The following is a 20,484-nucleotide window of genomic DNA, read 5'->3' as shown; positions in this document are numbered from 1 at the left end:
TTATGATCCTAGAGGACAGATGAGTTGCTAAAGTTGTTACTCAATTTTATTTACAGTATCAAATCATAACAAGAGTTATCTCACACTTTAGTGCGACAGTGGTGAGGAAAACCTCCTTTTAGGCAGAAACCTCGGACAGACCCAGGCTCTTTGTGAGCGGCATCTGTCGCTGGCGGTTTGGACACAGAGACTGATACAGATAACAGATACAGTATATGATTGAAATATGATTCATAATAATTATAGCAAATGGATTGATGAACCGTGGCAGTGACAAAATAACGGAACTGTCACTAGAAATAATAGTGGTAGCAGTTCAGGGGTGTAGCGGGACATAGCGAGGCCTTGTGGAGCATAGGGCACAGCAGGGCGTACTAGGGCTAGTTCAGTAGGGTGTAGAGGGGCGTTGAGCAAGGCAGCTGCAACCATGATTTAGGTGTCACCTATGCAAGGAAAACTGCGAGGCAAGAAAACAAAGACTCCAGGGAATAAACTCCCTGGAGATAAGTTAGTAACGAGCATTTCTGGAACATGAAACTCTACCACCACCAGTCTCGGTGATGCACGGCAGCCTTACGACGCCAGATGCTCACTACCCATGAGCTGGTTAGCGATGAGGAAACCTGGTTTTATTGGTGGGGGGGGAAACCCACGCACACACAGGGAGACAACACAGCAAACTCCCCACTAAAAGGCCCGACCAGAGTCCCTGTACCTTGTTGCTGTGAGGCCGCAGTGCTAAGCATTGGGCCACTCGGCTGCCAAATGAAAGTGAATGAATGAAATTAGTTTGGAGGAATATAATTAACATGCGTTACCATTTTGCTAATTGTGTTGCTCTGCTCTCAGGAGATTAGACAAAATGTCAGTCATGTTTGCAGACTGGTGGCGGGATCCATCACCAATTCTCTGTTATCTTTTAGAAATGATACAGCTTTGTTATTCTGTCCAAAGACAACTCAATTAGAAATGAATTGAACAGTTTGCATTCCCTGTATGTGAGTATGAGTGTCCGTCTACAAACTAATATGGGTACAGGTGAAACCATCATTGGCATCTCATCTGCATACGTTATAACATTTTTTGGGAACCATTGCTGCTATGGGTCTTTTTGAGCATTGGCAGCTTGTGGTTAAGGTCAGGGAAGCACGGTGGTCTTGCGTTAACATTGGAAAGTCCACTGCAGTGACTTTAACGAAGAGACGGAACATGTTTACTTTATTAATATTTAACTGAAACCAACATTTTTCGCTGACCTTTATCTTCATTGTTCTATAACTGAACCCTGCTCTCTTTAGTCCATACTCCCCTCAACATTATAGGAACGGCAATTATGTAGCAAAATAAAGTATATAAATGTAACTTCTAAGTGACATAGTAGTCATACTGCTCTAGTAATGTATGTAAAGGTTTTCACTTTTTAGCAGATTATGTACAACTTTTGCTCAGGCATATGACAGAAGAGCCTGCAGAAGCCGCTACAGTACATGTTACTGAGACTAATTACCAAAAGATGGGTAAATACTAGGAGTGGGAATCACCAGACGCCTCCCGATACAATAGCATCACAATACCTATGCCACCATACGATATTATTGCGATTTTAAACATATTGCAATTTATAACATATTTTCTCAACTTCTAATCTTTCCCAATTTTAAATGACGTCCCCAAAAGGAAACTTTGTCAACATCTGTTTCATCTAAAAAGAAACATTTCTCTGTTTGTTCATATCACTTCAATTTTATTGCTGCAAAATGGGACAATCTGACCAACACATACACAATAAAAGATCCATACTTGGCGTCTGTGTAACGATACAGTATTGCCACTGAAAATACTGCGATACTATGCTGTATGGATTTTTTTTCTTCTTTTTTTTCCCCATCCTTTGTAAATACTAGGTAAATACTGTCCAACTCTATATCAAACAAAGGGGTTTTACCGACTAAAAAAGCACTAAAAACATTTCTTTTTAGCAGAACTTATGAGTTTTAACCTTGCACAATAATATACACAATGTTAGTTTTGCCGCCCACATGTAAACATAGTCTGAGAAGGACGAGACTGACATGTTCAGCCATCACGGGTTAGACAAGATAATCTAAACTCAAGGTCTACCTACCTTTTTTTTCTCAGAGATTTCAAAACCAAATTTCACATTTTTCTTTCCATAATCAATCAGTCATCACTCACTGACAGCTCCAGAAAAACAAATAGTAATTCATACTGTATCAATTAAATTTGCTTTGTCAAAAACCAGACTCTCCACACAGCAAAGAATAGACTTCCACTTTTAAAATCTAAGGTATGATTGTTATTAAATTATAATGGTTATCTAATTGCAATGGAAAAGTAAAACCAATCCTGGATTGCAAGAATCAATGTCATAACCAATTTCAGATGAGTGCTCTGAGAGTGTATGAAACATCAGCACCACGTGTATCAGCTGGGAAGTTTGAGAGCAGAGATCATGACTGGGCCTTGTACACTGCACCTTATTGGAGCAGGTGCACATGCAAATCCCAGAAATCCTTGAGATTTTCACTGCTCCACAATCACTACTGACAAACAAGCTGCAGCGCCTCCACATCTACCTCAGTGTTCAGCTGAGGGGAATACTGCTGCTGGCCTGCTGGCCTGCCATCAGTGTTGCTGGTTTCTCACTGTGGAACAAAACCTCTTCACCCATATTACACTGAAAACACTTCAGATGTCAAGACCACATTTACAGTGAAGCCCTTATTTGAAGGGGCATTTTTTACCTTAAATTTACAGTGAAGGCCTTATTTAAAGGGGCCATTTTTACCTTAAATTTACAGTGAAGGCCTTATTTAAAGGGGCAGTTTTTTTTAGCTTAAATTTACAGTGAAGGCCTTCTTTAAAGGGGCATTTTTTACCTTAAATTTACAGTGAAGGCCTTATTTAAAGGGGCATTTTTTACCTTAAATTTACAGTGAATGCCTTATTTAAAGGGGCATTTTTTACCTTAAATTTACAGTGAAAGCCTTATTTGAAGGGGCAGTTTTTACCTTAAATTTACAGTGAATGCCTTATTTAAAGGGGCATTTTTTACCTTAAATTTAAAGTGAAGGCCTTATTTAAAGGGGCATTTTTTTTAGCTTATCTTTACCTTAACTGAACAGCTTCAGAATCATTGGAATGATTATAGAACTTTGAGTGGAATGGTGGTTGTCTCGCTCCCCCCTTGAGCCTGTAAGCAGAAAAACCACCCTTGCAACTTTCAGCCGGCGAGCCATCGGGAGGAATCGCGTGATATCAGGTCTCGCAATGTAACGAATTGCTCCACGCCACTGCACACATAGATGTGTGATAGATGAGGCTAATGAAAGGGAGAATAGAGTGTGGGTGGGCCCAGTCTGGAGAGAGTGTCTTGGGAGAAATGGAGGGAGAGGAGCTTTGGGGCAGTGGATGAAAGAAGAGGTATGGCAGATGGAAAAGCAAAGAGAACGGAGGAGGATTTAAAATGAGAAAGCAGAATGTGATGAGGCAGCAACAGCCAGAGCTGAAAGTGGAGAGATAAGCAAGGAATGATGGAGTGTGAGACACGAGAGAGATGGATGGAACACAGGAGGAAAGGAAAAACAGATGAGGTGTTAGAGGTTAAAAAGACTGTAGTGGAACATGCCTGCAACGTTTTGGTCAAATTTACTGTTTGAGTGAAAGATATGGTACCTGTGGGAGATAGCAACTCCCAATACGACCATATGAGTCGTCTATTACAACCCACAGCAGCGTTGACCGTCCTGATATGAACATAACATTCACGGTTTTAAACACGTCGTTAATGTTGTGAAATGGTTACAGGTTGGTTAGGTTTAGGCACAAAATAAAAAACGGATCCCGGTCTCCTGGGTGAAAGTCCTATGTTGGTTAGGGTTCGCCATCCACCCCCCTCCAACCTGCCTCCTTATGCAGAATTTAGCACTCCTATAAAGAACCTAAAGCCTAAAAAGAAAGACAACAGTGACTTTTAAGTTTGAGGGGAAAAAACAAGCAGTGCACAGCCCTGGGTCATCAGAACTTCATCAGTGTCTTCAGTATCAGGAACCTTCCTTTTTCCCCTCTACGCTAAATGGGAAGATAATCACATCTTCTAAGTTTTGCCCTCCGTCCAGCACAGGAAACTGCCCACAGCTGCTGCACCACGCTGTTGTTCAAAGATCCTTGTGGTTTAGATGCACATGGTTCTTGTGATTGCTTTCCACATTATAAACAAAAAACCATCCATCCATCTTTGTCCGCTTATCCGGTATTGGGTTGCAGCTCCAGCGGGGGACCCCAAACTTCCCTTTCCCGAGCCACATCCACCAGCTCCGACTGAGGGATCCCGAGGCGTCCCCAGGCCAGGTTGGAGATATCATCCCTCCACCTAGTCCTGGCTCTTCCCCGAGGCCTCCTCCCAGCTGGGCGTGCCCGGAACACCTCCCTAGCGAGGCGTCCAGGAGGCATCCTTACTAGATGCCCAAAATAACAAAAACATCAAAAGTAAAAAGATTATCTTTTTTTGTGCCTATTGTTGGGAATTTAAGTGCTTTTATTCACTCTGGAGTCATATATAATCAAAATGTCATGGAGTGGGGGGCACTGCCAGAGGGCCCCAACAATAGCATGCTGCTGACATGACAGAGTGCCGGATATTTATGGAGTAAAATGCACATGTGCATGAAGCTCTATACACGTTTGTCTGCCTCTGATTAAGCAGACATGATTTAAAGACAATGATTTGTTATTGCACACTGTGACTCAGTCACTGAGTAATGCTGCATTCCCAGTGTGGCAGCATGTGGTAGACAGGAAAGACAGATGTCCTTTGTTTTCAAACAGGGGACTGACAATACCGATGCCAGCGGCGGTTTTAAGTGCCACCCACAACGCCCACAGATACAACTTGTCAAAAGTTCCATTTGGATTCTGTAAAAACATTTTTGACTCATTGATTGTACTGTGAGGAATGACAGGATCCCTGGCAGATTCTATGAATTTTATGTGTTGGACTGTGGTTTCATAATGTTGCTGTGTGCAGCGTTGAAGTTCCAGATCCACCATCTTGGTGAAGTAACATGGATGCATCTACAAACTCTTTGTCTAAATGCTTTCATTGTCACAGCTCACAGCAAAAATGTAATTGTACCTTTTCTAGCTTGGCCTGAGGGAAACGAGATCATCACTTTACTCTCCATGGTTACCCATGAGCTCTACTGTTTGGGATTATATTGAATATATCTTCAAAAACACATCAGATATTTTCATATCAAGTAAAATGCGGACCTTGACCAATAACACAATAGGTCTGACAATGCAAGACTAGATTTTCTCTGTAAAGACTTAAATGTATGTGAAGATTGGTGTTATATTTTATTTGGAGCATGGATGATGACACTACATCAAAGGCATGCGATTGCCTGAAAATAATGCATGACATGATTGTGGTTTGGGTTAAAATACATTTTTGGCGTTTTTTTAAGGGACTTTACGCACAAAAGGTTGACTTACATAACTTTAAAAAAAGGTTGATGTCAACGTTGATATCTGGTTTCACATGGGACACCAACTCTGATCTCCTGGGTGAAGTCCCGTCTTTGTTTTCCCTTTATCTTTTCTGACGTCCGTGTGTGTCTCTGTCCAGGATGACGATTTGGAGACAGACCTGAACAAGCTTCGTCTTCGTCCTGAATTGGACAGACCCAAAGAGCTGCTGCCCCAGTACAGCCGCCTCTGTCCTGAACTCTCACATGACTTCCAGGTACGTGTGTGTGTGTGTGTGTGTTGTGTGTGTGTGTGTGTGTGGTGTGTGTGTGTGTGTGTGTGTGTGTGTGTGTGTGTGTGTGTGGTGTGTGTGGTGTGTGTGTGTGTGGGGAGCGAGCGAGCGAGCGAGCTCGTGTGTCCATTTTCGGAGCCCCTAGATGACGCCATTGGTTTAACCCTTGTGTTGTCTTCCAATCAAAATTGAAAATTAACACTTTTGGTTTTTAAAATTATTACGGGGTCGTGACGGTTTGTTAAAATACAAGAAATAGGAGGACCTGGTAGAAATTAGTTGTTAGTTGATAATTTAACCCTTGTGTCTTCCCGTCAAAATTCGAAATCAACGCTGACGTTGACGCTTTTTATCAATGATTTAATCTTTTTCTTACCTTTTTGTCCATTTTTTCAACACTTTTGACGCTTTAAAAAAAAAATGGTTGTCACTCTTTTTAACGTTTTCCACTCTACGCAACACTAGTTTATTAACTTTAGTTTTACAGTTACAGAATTTTTGTTCAATAAACCTCATTTATAGAAAATTATACTTAATGTTTCAGTTAGAAAAGCAGAAATTAGGAAATATTTAGACTCAAATTAAAAGAGAGTGTGTTGATGGATGATCACAGACTGGAATATGTCAACTTTTACTCAATACTATTTCAAAACCACCTCAGTTTTTTTTTCAAATGCTATAAGATTTAATAAGACACCCCAAAATGAATGAAAGTAGAGATTTGTACTTGCCAAAGAGCGCTGTGTGGAATCAATCATGTTATTTTGGGTTATTAAAAAGAATATTGATATAGGAAAACGGGTCAATTTGACCTGAGGACAACATGAGGGTTGAAGAAAAAGATTCAAGTAATGACAACCCTTTGTTGAATGGAAAGCCCCATCTGGTGGGCTTTATGAAGTTTCATGAACCGTTGAACATTTTCCAGCTGGTCTGGGATCACATTATCAAAAAAATATTAAAATGATTGTGTAACCGGTACAGCAGAGGGTTTGTTCAGATTTTATGTACTGCTTTCATCATCAACTCTCTGTGCACACACACATTTAATATTATATTATATTGATGCATATATATGCATAATCATGTTTTTCAGATTTTCTGTCAGAATTACCAGAAGTATCAATACTTGTACTGAAAAAAAATATTCATAAGGAAATCGAAAGGATTAGTTATTTTTTTAAATATATAAATACTATGAATGTAACTGTGGATTTATGGTCTACATATCACATTCAAAATAACATATCAAATATTGATATATTATACTCCATGATCATTATTCTTGATAATAAACAGTATTGTAATTTTGACATGACATCTGCAACACACTACATGTAGTGATAATGTACATGAATCCTATTAGGGTGTTGCACAGGGAGGAATTATGCAAAAATGTATGCGAGTCAGTTTGGTGAAACTACAAATACACTACATGAGTTCCTTTGCTGAGCTTGAGCAGGAATAATAAACCCTTGGATGAATGGAAACTGCTGAAGGGTTACCGTGCACGGCAGCTGGAGTCTCGCGATATCTCGAGATCACGCAGGAGTCCCAGCATCCCACATCACATGTAACTCCATTTTGTCAGGCTTCAGGTTGTCTCGCATTGCCAGACCTACCTCCAACAGTGCTCCACCACACATACATGCGTAGCGTTAGCTCAATTTTTTTTTTTGATTTGGGGCTGATGGGATCTTTCCCTCCATCCCAATATCCCTGTGAAACAGTTTAGATCCGACTAGACTAGACCACGCATCACTAGAGATCACGGTGCTTGAAATGGAACAAGATTGAGCGAGGAGACAGAAGAGACTTTCTTCTGAAAATTGAGTGACACTCAAATTGTACTGTCAGCTTCAGGTCAATGCTTGGAGAAAGTCTGGTCTTCAGTCCATGTTTGAGCTGGAACTCCTTGGGCAGACTGTTATGACTGTTATAATGATTCCACATCCTCTCTTAAACTAGTTATAGACTACCCATAGTTGATCAGTTCTTTTAGGAACTACTTCAGTTGAGTAAATTAATACAAATTTCCGCCACGGGTGCATTTCACTTCTCATAACTACCTCCTTGTTTCCCCAACTTGTGTCTTTTCCTTTCGCTCCCACTGACGAAGCCAGGAGAAAAGCTAAAATATTACAATACTACGGCGGCCCTTACCCTAACCCTGCGGGGACTATATTTTGATTTCCAAAAAAGAGAACACTCGGTTGACTCCACAGGCTTCTCAGAGGTTAGTGAGCATGCTTTATTATGTCTCAATGGTACAAAATAACTTATGTAATAAAATCAAATCTGTAGCAACCTGAAACAAAATAATAGCTCTCTTTTCAAATAAATAAATAAAAATGAAACAATGTACATGAGCTATTCTGTGTCGGCTTCAAAATCCAGCTTCATCTAAATATCTCTTAAAACCTTTTCAATATAGTCATATGAGGTTTTTCGGTGTCCATGTGAGCTTTGAGATCTCCAGCACCTTTTATTAGACACTGAAACAAATGTGCAAGCATAATATACAATAAAAAATAATATATATAAGGCAGCCTCTCTACAATTACGTCACGCAACGAAGTACCGTAGTATTGTGTGCAAAGCGCCAGTCAATTTAAGAACACGCTTAATGCTAATGGTCCCATTAAAAACTGGACATTTTCATGAATTTACTGTACTGTCCAACGTCCAGGACAGTACGTAAAAAAGTGGACATGTCCGGGCAAAAGAGGACGTTTGGTCACCCTACCCAACCCTGCTCGACACGTTGCTCATACAGAAAACAACTAACCCTTGTGTTGTCTTCCCGTCAAACTGCAACTTGGTGTATTTCTGGGTTGAAATTTCAACATTTTGTTCTTTTTTTACACGTTTTTTTTGTCAATTGTTATTCCTAATTTTTGTCACTTCCTTGACGTTTTTTAAAATTATGTTTTAGTCCATTTTTTTTAACAATTTCTTTGTCCCTTTTTCCAATGATTTTGTTGTTTTTGCTCACTTTTTCAGCGCTTAAAAAGAGGACTTTTTTTGTAGTTTTTTTTCCAGCCTTCTTTTGTCATAGTTCAGATATAGAAGGTTTTTGTGAATGGGTCCAGTTTGACCCGAGGACAACAGGTCAAATTCAGAAACACAACTATGTACAAAAACCCTAAAGCGTCATCTAGTGGGCTCAACAAATAAAACTGATGGTTTATAAAGCTTTATTTGGACATCACTAACAGTACTTGCTGTACCATTAAGGTTTTACTTCAGAGTATCTCGTCTTAGTCCAACATGTGTTTCCTGCCACCTTGTGGTCATGAAAGTAATTACTGTCCTTTGCACAAAGAAAAGATGGAGGTGGGGTGTGACTTTGAGACTGCAGTTTATGCCCTGTCTCTTTTTAACCACGACCACAAGCTGTTTATTTTTTCCCAAATGGAGCCGACTTTGAAATTAGAAGGGTCAGATCCTCAACACTCGAACAGATTTTAGTTATGAAACTGGTAAACGATGATTATTTAGTTGCTTAGGTCTGAGGACTTGTTGAATTATGACATAATAGTGGGCAGTAAGATAAAAACCAGCATAGGGAGAGGGAGGGAATGTTCAGACACAGTATGAAATATGCACATTATCATCATGACTTACACGGCTGTTACTGCAGGAGGACATGACAGATTAGGGACAGAGACAGGAAATGACAGAGAGAAAGAGAGAGAGAGAGAGACTGGCACTGTGTGCGTGGGTGCGTGTGCTAATTTCAAACACGGTCATGATCAGCCTGACTCCCATGGCTATTAGCAGAGGTAGACATGTCTAATTATAGAGAGAGAGGAGAGAGATGGTGTCTTGTCTCCTCTCTTGTCCTTTGGAGACATACGTTTGATCATTACAGCCTCTCAGTTAAAGATTCTGCTCTAACCTGGGCTGCATCTGGCTTTATTGAAGGTTTAAATTATAATTAATATGATGTATTATATCCTCCTTCTCTAGTAGTGTAATGCTGCATAAAGTATAATGGGAAATAATATCTTATCTGAGCTGTCTATGTACACATCCAGCACACAGAGCAACGTGAGGAGTGGTGTTTGTGTCCAGCTGATGAATGAAAGTCTGCGTTTCTCTCTTTTAGCTCTACATTTGGTCTCCACCAGCTCCTGAGGGAAACATTTAGAGCGAGTGACAGTGAGGGAGAAAGAGTCAGCGAGTATGCACAATACTTTTTACAGTAATCAAGAGTCGAATGTAACAAAGTATTGTCAAGTACTTTACTTACGTAAGTACAACTTTGAGCTACAGTGCTTTGATTATTACGTATTTTAATTTCTACTCTATATTTATAACATAGAAAATAGGATATTAGGGTGTAACCCACCCTCCAGAATTGTTCGCTCCTGTGTTTGTAGGATTGAGGAATCCCACGTTTTCGTACTTGAAAGCGTGGGTTGCTAAATAGCATAAGAAAATTCCCATATGAGGACGTGACACTTCAGAGCTGTGTGTAAGAATAGTTGGACAAAGTCCAAAAGACCCGCAGACGGTGGTGGTCCACCAATCACCAAACGACATAAGAACTTCAGTTTCGAGCTTCAACAATAAGTAACGTCACCCAATATCAAATAGAGTACCTTTCATATTCAGAAAGCTGTGGGCGACATCACAGAGGGCCATGTGCTCTACAGTCTGTGCACATGCTCTGTATGAATACTTACATGAATAAATACTGTAGGTGTATACTTACTGTGACCGACCCATCGTGTGTGTGTGTGTGTGTGTAAGACAGAAATAGAGCGTTTCAGAGACAGATGGGAGATAATGGATGAGTATCCCAGTCCATGATAATGTTTCATGTCGTAAAACGCAGGACACGATGTGACTTGACTTGTAATAAATGTGCTCATATCTGACTAATAGGAAGCACGCTGCTATGTCAGAATATGTTATGAGGATTAAAAAGTGTTTTATCCTGAGATTTTCTCTGCATTACAAAGCATAGACTGATTATTATTACATCCTTCACCCTTGACCCTATGTGATATTACATGTCCCACAGAGAAGGCGTGTTAGCTTCTATCCTAATGCGTTGGGATGAAACCTTGCGTCACCATTTGCTGAAAGTCTTTGTCGTGTGCAAAACATGATTGTCCTCTGGCTGAAATAAAATGCACAGATAATGAGTAGTAAAATGCAAAATGACAGCATGGCCTCATTGACTCCAGCTCCTCAAACAGCTGCAGAATCAGAGCCTCACATTAAAATATAAATGTGTTTGGATATCTTAATAAGTCAGGTCCATTAAGTCGAGAACAACGCACACTGTAAATAATGGCTGTGACATCTCCAGTTATTTCCCTTAAATTTCACAGTAACACTACTGTATATGATTATTACAGTAGAATGCTGTAAAGTTACACTACAACCTTGTCAACATGATGAAATCAGAGTAGTGTAAGTATTACAGTTGAAATCACAGTACTCAAAGCATTACTGTTAAAAAACAAATCACAATACAGCCACTATAGTATTGTATATAGTAAACTACTGTGTTTTTACTTTTTTTTTAATCTTATGTTGTGTTTAATTGTTCTGTATTTTCCAATAAATTACATAAAATACTGTAAATGAAAGTGCGGTACCTTTACTGTAAAATGAATTCACAGGAACTTGCTGGACAATTGTTGCTAGTCAGTTACTGTAAATTTTATGTTAAATTTGTTACAGTGCAGACAATAAAAATGGTTCGAGAAATTTTTAAATGTTCTTTTTTTGGGATATTTAACCTATAATTGATAGGACAGCTGGCGAGACATGGGAAAACATGCAGGAAATTGCCACAGGTTGGATTTGAACCCTGGACCTTTGCATTGAGGCATAAACCTCTCAGTATCCAGTGCGTGTGCCTGTTCTACCCGCTCTCCCAACCCGGCCACACGCTTTAATCCTTGTGTTGTCCTCAGGTCAAATTGACCCGTTTCAAAGTGTTTTATATCAGAAAGATGGATTTCTTTCAACCAAATTGCCCAAAAATAACATTGATGATTCCATACAACATTCTTCTGGTAAAATTAATGATTACTTTCATTGAATTTTTGGGGTGTTTCATTTAAGCTTATAGCATTTGAATTCTTTTCTTTTTTTTTTATGGTTTTGAAAAACCGCATCGGGACTTAACTTTGACATATACCCATCTGTGATCCTTACTAGTCAAAATAGTTCATCATTTCTGCTTTTTAACTAAAAACGTAAGTATAATTTGATATAAATGAGGTTTGTTGACCATGAATTCCAAGAATAAGTGTAAAACCTATTATTAAACCAGCTCAGGTTTTAAAAAAAGTGCCAAAAGCTGGAAAAAGGGACAAATAAATCAGAAAAAGCGACAAAAACATCCGAAAACCACAAAAAAAATGTATTTTCAATTTGTACCTGGAAAGACAAGTTTGTGGTTTACAGGAAGACAACACAAGGGTTAAGAAGTTTTGTTGAATAAATTACAAATTGAATTTGGTTGTATGGCTCTGGTCAGGGGAGACAGCAGCAGCATTAGGGGACGCTCGCCCAGTTTAAGACTGGGAGAGCTGGACTATCCCCCATATGAACAGAGCAGCAACGATGACATAGAAGTGTATGCCTCGTTATACACGATAAGGTGGAGCTGGGGAGGAGGTGGGTTGCATCAGATATTACCCTCTGGTGTAATATCTATAATATCTATAATATGTGACACCTCACATAACTGTAAACCCATTTGCGTCTCACAGGAGCTGGATTTGAGCTCCGAGCCAGACGAGAGTTCAACAGCATCATCGTCGTCGTCTTCTTCAGATGAGGAAGCTGCGCGGCTCAACAGTTTCCCTTTCCGCTGCTCCAGGCGGGACAGAAGGAGGAGCACTGCGCGCAGTGACTCCGAGACAGAAGCAAAGGGACACACTGCAGGTCAGAGACGGAGACATCAATTCAAATGCATTTATAGATGTTTTGGGAACAGAACACATACAGTATTATCACCTAAGAGCTTGTGATGGAAAACAAAAGCTTATATCCACATTCATTAGGAGTCTTTGTGCCTGTGTCCACCTGATGAATGTCCGTCCAATAATCTCCCTCTTTCAGCTGTTTTTAGTCTCTTCTGGGAAACACCTGTTTCTGAATACTCCTCTATGTCCACCAGCTAGTCTGTTGCTGTCTGTCCGTTGTTCGCTCTGAGTACGGAGAGTTTATCTTTGGTTGAGAGAGGAGTTTGTGAAAAACCAAAAGAAGGAGCTAACAGAAGGAAAAACTAGATGTGTGCAAAAAAATCAATTCACGTTCATGAATCGATTCATAAAATTCAATTTTTTTCATTTTGTAATGGCATGTATACTGTCACATGGGAAAAGTAACTACTGTTACATACTGTGAATTGTTTTGAATCGAAAATCCATTTTGAGTCGAATCTTGAGCCTAAAAATCAATATCGAATCGAATCGTGACATTTCTGAATCGTGCACCCCTAGCAAAAACTGCCTGACAATCTGAGGGGAACTATAGACTCTGTGTCAATTTCACAGTTGTTTGAGCCATTGTTAATGTAAAAAGAAGGATTCTTTAATAAATGTTTGATTATTTTGGAATCAGACGCAGAGCCACGCTGCGGTCCCCTTGGCGACCTTGAGTGACCACGAATGAACTATATGAAAATATCACCCATCGCCCAAGTCTAAAATGTATATTTATTTCAGATAACACTACTTATACAGGAAACACTGCATACAAATAAGCAAACCCATGGCCCTTGTTTTCATTCACCAGTTATTGTTATGCCACAGCATTGCTGTTCCTGTGTCTGTTTTTTTTTTAAAGTGGAAATTCAGATGACATTTTCTGTGTCTCTCTCTGTGCAGCTGTTGGCCAGTTAGAGGCCCGTGACTTCCACAGTCACAGCAGCATCCTCAGCACCAGCCCCCGCTTCAGGACCATGGTTAGAGAGGCCAGGTACGCTGAAACTCCATTTCCTTTGCATGGATGGTTGGACAGGGCATTTGTCAACCTTTGATAAGGATGAAAGGACAGAAATTAGGTATCTGAAAGAGTTCAAGGACACTAATCTCAGTTAGAAAAAAAACAACAGTGGCAGCATCATCTTCACATTATCCTTGTATTATACATATCAAAATAGTTCATGCTGTGCAGCCCAGAGAGACCTTTCTTTGGTTTCTGATGAGCATGAGGAGTTGAGATTTCTTTGGAACATAACGACTGGCTTCCACTATCATTTAAATGTTTTAGTCTCAACCGTTTTAAGGATTTAATACATGGATGAAATATGACAGAATGGGCCCCAGGGCACATCAGACCCAGACTGAAAGCCATGCACAACTCTCTGTAGTCATTTTAAGAGCTCTATTCTGAGCGCACGGCATGAAGTGCATCACGCAGGAGCATACGCCTTGCTATTCACTACCGGTCAAATGTTCGGGGTCCCTTAGAAATTTCCATTGCACTCCTTTATAGACAGATTACCAGACAGATCAGTTGCATTGTTTTTTTAACCAGGGCAACAGTTTTCAGATTACATTATGTGCTTACATAATTGCAAAAGGGTTCTCCAATGTTTCCTCAGTTAGTTTTTTAAAACTATGTCAGATTAGGGAACAGAATGTGCCTTTCGAAGACTGGATAAAAATTGTTGCTGATAATGGGCAATTTAGATATTGCATTAAAGATCAGCCACCCACCCAAATCAGCTGGTATTCTGTCTTTAATGGAGTGGAATGGAAATTTGGAAGTGACCCAAAACGTTTGACCGGTAGTGTATAGTGCTTATCTCTCGCAAGAAACACAGCAGCCTGTCTTAATCCTCCCTCGCTCTGGGTTCCAGCAGTGATGTCACACTGAGTCCATCATACTGACCATTGCTTGTTTCTGATGTTAGATGATGACCCCCCTTGTATATCATGCAATCAATCTAAGAGTTTCACCTCTCTTTCTTCAAATCTTTCTTTTTGCCTTTGCATTCCAATCCTAGCAATCTGAACTCATGATAATTTTCTCCTCCTAGGCTAAAAGCCCCCCCAGGTCTGAGAGGAGATGAGCAGGATGATGAGGAGGTGGATGCAGAAGAATCCCAGCATCGTACCATGATAGACAGGTTATTGGAGAGACATGGAGCCTGTATCCCCCACCATGACCCCAGGCTGTACCGCGCTGCAGCCGCCAAAACCACATCCATTCCTGGGTTCAGCATCCTGGCTTTCCCTGATTTCTGGGGACACCTCCCACCGCTGGGACAAGAACCCATGGCCCCACGCAAACCCAACATACAGAGGTACTCCACGGTCATTACAGCATAGAGCATTTAGATGCATGAAACTTACCTGGAAACAAGAGCAAATCATAGTCCTCCAAAGTATCCCATTGTATCACTACCTGTTTACAATATAATTTTTCCGGAGTTAGACTTAGACTTCTCGTTATTAATCCTTTTCGGATGACTCCCGTAAGGAAATCGAAATTTCCAGCATCCGTTTTTAGCAAAAGGAATACAGTATAGAGAGACAAAAATATGAAGACAGAATGAAGATAAAAACAATACCAGTAATAAAATTAACAATAAAAACCTTTGGCTATAAAAAGAACAGATTTACCATTAATTATCATAAAGTGTCAGTGTCGAGTCAAGTGTTCGAGTGTCCAGGTATTTATGTGAGTCCAGGTGTGTGTGGGTATGTACTGTCCTCTCTGCCCTATTTCCTCCTCCCCCCCCCCCCCGAGTGAGAATTTGTACAGTCTGATGGCATGAGGGACAAAGAAGTCCTTGAGTCTGTTGGTCTTACACTTAGGAAGGAGCAGCCTTCCACTGAACAGGCTCCTCTGGGTGCTGATGACGGTGTGCAGGGGGGGTGGCTGGCATTGCCAATATTGTCCAGCAGTTTGTCCAGTTCTGTTCCGTGGCAGTTCTGAGCCAATATTAAATTGCAGCTGGTTCCATTGTGTCAGAATGGCTTTAAAAGGCCCTATGTTATTGTTTGTAGCTTTCTGTTTTTGTGAAGCATGTGCATATTTGTCAAAGGGTCTGAGACACCCCCCTTATAGGCAGATTGGGGACAGGGACTGCAGAAGGAATTGGCAATCCAAAACAACGCTGGGGAGAGGGAAACTTATACCGTCTCCCGGGATGGATGGAAAATGGTGGGAACTGATCGCTGCTGCCATTGAGCATGAAGCTGCAAATAAACATAATCAACAATGATCTGTGCAACCCACCAATCAGACAGTAGTCTTAGGTTGGTGGAAGTCACAAATTGGAACTGTAACAAAGTTGTTTTTTCCCGTACTAGTTCTACTACTAAGAACAATTTTTATTTTTGTGTGGACCCCTAAAAGGCTTCACAGTTACACCTGCCTGCTGTCCCACAACAGCTCTGATTAATGTTTTACTATTCGGAAGTAGGCGTGGGGGCTGCGGACGCACATGCAGTAATTTCCCATGCCCTGTAGCTAGGTTAGCTGGTTGTCGGCTTGCTATCGTGACGCCGACGTCTGGCCATAGAATGGCAGAATTGACGCAAGGTTGAGTGCTGCCTTGTGATTGCAGGCATCGGCCGATGATGATTATCTCAAAATGGCGTTAATCGGCCTGATTAATCCGCCAAATGATTGTCTCTCACTAGTGGTTCTACTATGCATTGAGAATAAATGAGCAGTTAAATGGAATGTGGAGCATATTGTGGAGGAATTCCTGGTGCCCAAGGCTTACAGCATGTTGTTCAACAAACTGATTGGACTACTGATGGGTGTATCCCACTCTCTAGAGGAGGACGTCGACAACCTTGTGTAGCCTAGAAATGTGTGTGTTCTACGTGGTGGGTAAAACCTGTGCAGCCCTCTTTAATGTGTGTGTCTGTGGTTACTGTCAAATATATATTGTCTGTATGTCTCTGGCTGCCTTGATTATGCTTTAAAGTAAAATATTCTAGTACTCCTCCCATGCCCGGTAGTTAGTACAAACAGAGAGCACATCAAGTACAATATACTGGATGTAGCCTATCTAGACAGGGACATATTTGACATGTCCTGGCCTGCAGTGGTTTGGCTTTTGGGTCACTCACAGTGTGCCACAGAGGGAGCAGACGCTAATTAGGAACATTGTTACTGACAATGGGCTTCTCCTGAGCCTGTATGGAGACAGAGCCTGAGGATCAGTTTCCCCGTGATCCCTACATTTGATCTCTCCCCTCACATTCTACGTTTTTCTTCTTTAGCTCTCCTGCTCTGTTTCTTACACAACCACCTGTGTTTTTTTGTATTTTCCTCCCACTCATTACTCTCTTCCCACACTCCTGCAGTCTTTCTCAGTCCCCCTGTCACATTCCATTATTTCCCAATGTGTTCTTTTATTACACCATCTCCCCTATATCCAACAGATGTGACAGCCATGATAGTCTTATTCTGACGCTGCTTCTTCTTCAAATTGCTCTCTGTGAGTCAATTTCTTCCCTTCTTTTTTTCTTTGTGTCTTCCAGATCTTTTGTCCTTTATATTTCTTTTTTCACCCCCTGTGTGTCTCTTTGATGTGGTATCTGTCTTCATGTAACCATCCATGGCAGCACTGGGAGCCTTATAGCTCTCCGACAATGAAATAGTAAAGGTCAATTGGATCTATAAATAATAGATTGTTCTGAGACATGTTTAGAGGCACTATCTGTTTGGACTGTTATCCCACATATAGCATGTATGTATGATGCAGTAATTATACATGAGGCAAACAAAAGACTTTGTCCTTTGTGTAGGTGTGTACCACAGACTAAATGGGCTGATGACACACAGGAGAAGAGACAGAGCTGTGAGCAGAGAGACGTGTTTGTGTGCCTTGCATTTCAATGCAGCGCTCTTCATTTCTATGCTGATTGCTGCTGATAGAGAGTGCCATTGTTTTTTTGGCATCCGAGTCAACTTCAGGTTTTTATATTTCAGTTGTCAAGTACCAGTAGGTCAACATTACCTCAGCTCTCTCAGAGCACGCTTCACGTTGGATTCATCAGAATCATTCTGAGTATACACAGACAATTCAATGTTGTTCAAGAGGCTTTTCCACCCTGTCAGTAATCTCTGAAAACATATTTGCAAATGAATGCAGAATCTGTAGGCAATAGGACAAGATTTTGGTAGTGTTAGGGTTTACATTTTTCTTTTTCTTCCCAAGAAAACCCTTGTGATCTTAGGCAGAAAATATGTTAGGCTTTGATACACACACAAAATACTTGTTAATAGACACACTCACTGTTGGTTTGGGTCAGATATGCTGAAAAATGAAAATATAGAATATAGTTTATTCTTTGACTGAACATCAGCTGTGTTAGGGTTGTGTATGTTTTTGTTCCATGTTTTATTTTGGTAGTCTGGTTTTCTGACTTTTCTTGTTTTACTTCCTGTCTTTTGGTTTTCCCGCCCTTTTGATTGTCTAATGTCTGTCACCTTTTTTAGCCCTCGTGTCGCCTCGTTACCCGGTGTATTTAGTCTTTCGTGTTTCCCTTGTCTTGTGTCAGATCATTGTTCTGTTTTTCAGTTTGGATTGCGTGTGTTAGTCTACCCTGTTTATGTCTCGGTGTTCCTTGTTGCTGTCATTTCTAGTTGTGTTTGGACTTATATTTTATTTTTGGAATACATTTTCATGTTTTTATTATTAAACCCCTCACTTTGGAACCAAGCTTCTCTTCAGTTGGATTATCATGATATACATTACATATATCACTAGAATCCATCTTGTCAGGATTCCAGTAATGTATATATGTATATACAGAAGTGAACCAAACCATCTGACATCATAGACAGATGTTTCAACCAATCAGATGCCGGGTATTTTTTTTGAAAGTGCCTGCCTTTTTTCCAGTTTCCAGTGACGGTGTCTTAGATGAAACCATTCATTCCTAGATCCTATTTCTCTGGCCGCACTCAGTTCATCCAACTCAGACCACACCAAACTCAAATCACACCCATCTTATGTCTCCACCGGAGTTCCCCAAGGCGCTGTCCTGGGGCCCCTCCTGTTTATCATCTATCTACTTCCTCTTGGTCAAATCCTTCATTAATTCAATATCCATTTTCACTGCAATGCAGATGGCACCTATGCTATGTCAACCACATTGATTGGTCATTTCTTAGTCACTCCTGTTCTTCAGCAGCTTCTTTAGATCCCAGTAAAACGCTGCTTTGGTTTTATGATTATTCGTCTCACCTACAAGTTTGTTCACACGTCTCTTCTCTGTATCTCACTGGCCTCCTTCAAATCAACCCACTGGTTCTCTGAGGTCTTCTTCATCTATTCACCTCACTACACCCCCTGCCCGTTTGACCACCAGGAGGTTTGGAGCCTCTGGAATTCCCTTCCACCAGACATTCGCAACATTAACTCGTTTTCCCTTTTCAAAACCGGCTTGTAAACAGATTTTTTCACACTGCCATACCAAACGTGATCACCACTCATCTATTAATGTTATTTTTTATTATTATCATTATTACTATTTTATTGTTTTTTGTATTGTACTGAAAGCCGCCCATAAATTAAATTTATTATTATTATTATTATTATTACTATTATTATTATACATTTTCGCTTCCCTGACTAATGTGAGGAACCCTCAGTAACTCAGCCCTAGTGTCTTGTTTAAGAATGCTGAAAGTCAGCGCATTGACTTCACCTTTTATTGACTTTCTGTATTTTGATTTATTTATTTCACCTTTTAAGTGTCTTTTATTTGAGCTGTGTGTGTATGTGAGTTATGTCTAACGTAAATCTGCACCTACGTCGTTATGGTTTAGTTTGTTTATGCGGAAGTGCTTATGCACGTACAGCACATTTTAATGGCACTCCCCCGAGACATTTTCTCATCACTCTGAAGAGGCCAACGGACGCTGACATTTAAAAATGTTAAAGATGCAATTTCCCTGTGAACTTAATCTAATTCTGTTGGCGCGCACATGCAAAAAGAAAGATTTTGAGTTCATAGTCCCTTAACAGAACTAATGTCAATGCTGTTTTTGTTCGGGCTGCTTTGTGAGTAAATTGTCTTGGGTGTAGCATAAGATTAGGCCTAATGCGAGGGACCTTTCAAGTCTTATTTCAAATCAGAATGTCCACTCTGCTTGTCCGCTCTGGGACTACTTTGGTCTTATTAAATGCATTTAAAGAGGTTAGTTAATGCTGTGTATTTGGTCATACATTTGTTGTGGGAAATCAACAAAGAAGGCAATGACAAGAAATAGGAAGGAAGGAAATAACAACATTTGTCTTGTTTTCAAAATGCCTAAGATGACCCATGCGTAGGTTTTCTTGACTTTTTTCCGTTTCCTTCTGACAAACATTGTTGGTTTCCTTTTCTTTTGCTAGTTTTCAGCCAAACTAATGCACCAAAGCCTATTGTGTGTGTGTGTGTGTGTGTGTGTGTGTGTGTGGTGTGTGTGTGGTGTGTGTGTGTGTGTGTGTATATGTATTGCCTTTGCTATGGCTTTAATACTTTCTGAATGTGTCTTGACCCAAGTGATAACTAATATTTTCCTTTGATCTTTTACTGTGTGTAAGCTAAATGTTGCAGCCACTGAGGGCCACCCTAGAATTAAGGGCCCTATTTCAATAATCTATTAATTCTAGGTTATTTTGGGCATAACATGCAATCATGCAAACATCCCATTCCCTTTAACAGCCAGGTGCGTTTGGACCTTGGCGCATTACTATTATGATGGAG

General features: G+C 40.4%; 1 protein-coding gene across 1 annotated transcript in view; it reads left to right on the top strand.

The window, feature by feature from the left end:
* The window catches only part of agbl1 (AGBL carboxypeptidase 1), a 119,204-nt gene that overhangs the window by 50,331 nt on the left and 48,389 nt on the right, over positions 1 to 20,484 (top strand). The window contains exons 11-14 of the mRNA XM_032523385.1: positions 5,651 to 5,767; positions 12,523 to 12,697; positions 13,645 to 13,735; positions 14,802 to 15,068. Of these exons, the coding sequence (XP_032379276.1) occupies positions 5,651 to 5,767; positions 12,523 to 12,697; positions 13,645 to 13,735; positions 14,802 to 15,068 (650 nt within the window). The remainder of the gene's footprint in view (positions 1 to 5,650; positions 5,768 to 12,522; positions 12,698 to 13,644; positions 13,736 to 14,801; positions 15,069 to 20,484) is intronic.

The sequence above is a fragment of the Etheostoma spectabile genome, chromosome 8, assembly GCF_008692095.1.
Source record: "Etheostoma spectabile isolate EspeVRDwgs_2016 chromosome 8, UIUC_Espe_1.0, whole genome shotgun sequence".
Lineage (NCBI taxonomy): Eukaryota > Metazoa > Chordata > Actinopteri > Perciformes > Percidae > Etheostoma > Etheostoma spectabile.
This window is presented reverse-complemented; position numbering and strand designations above follow the sequence as displayed.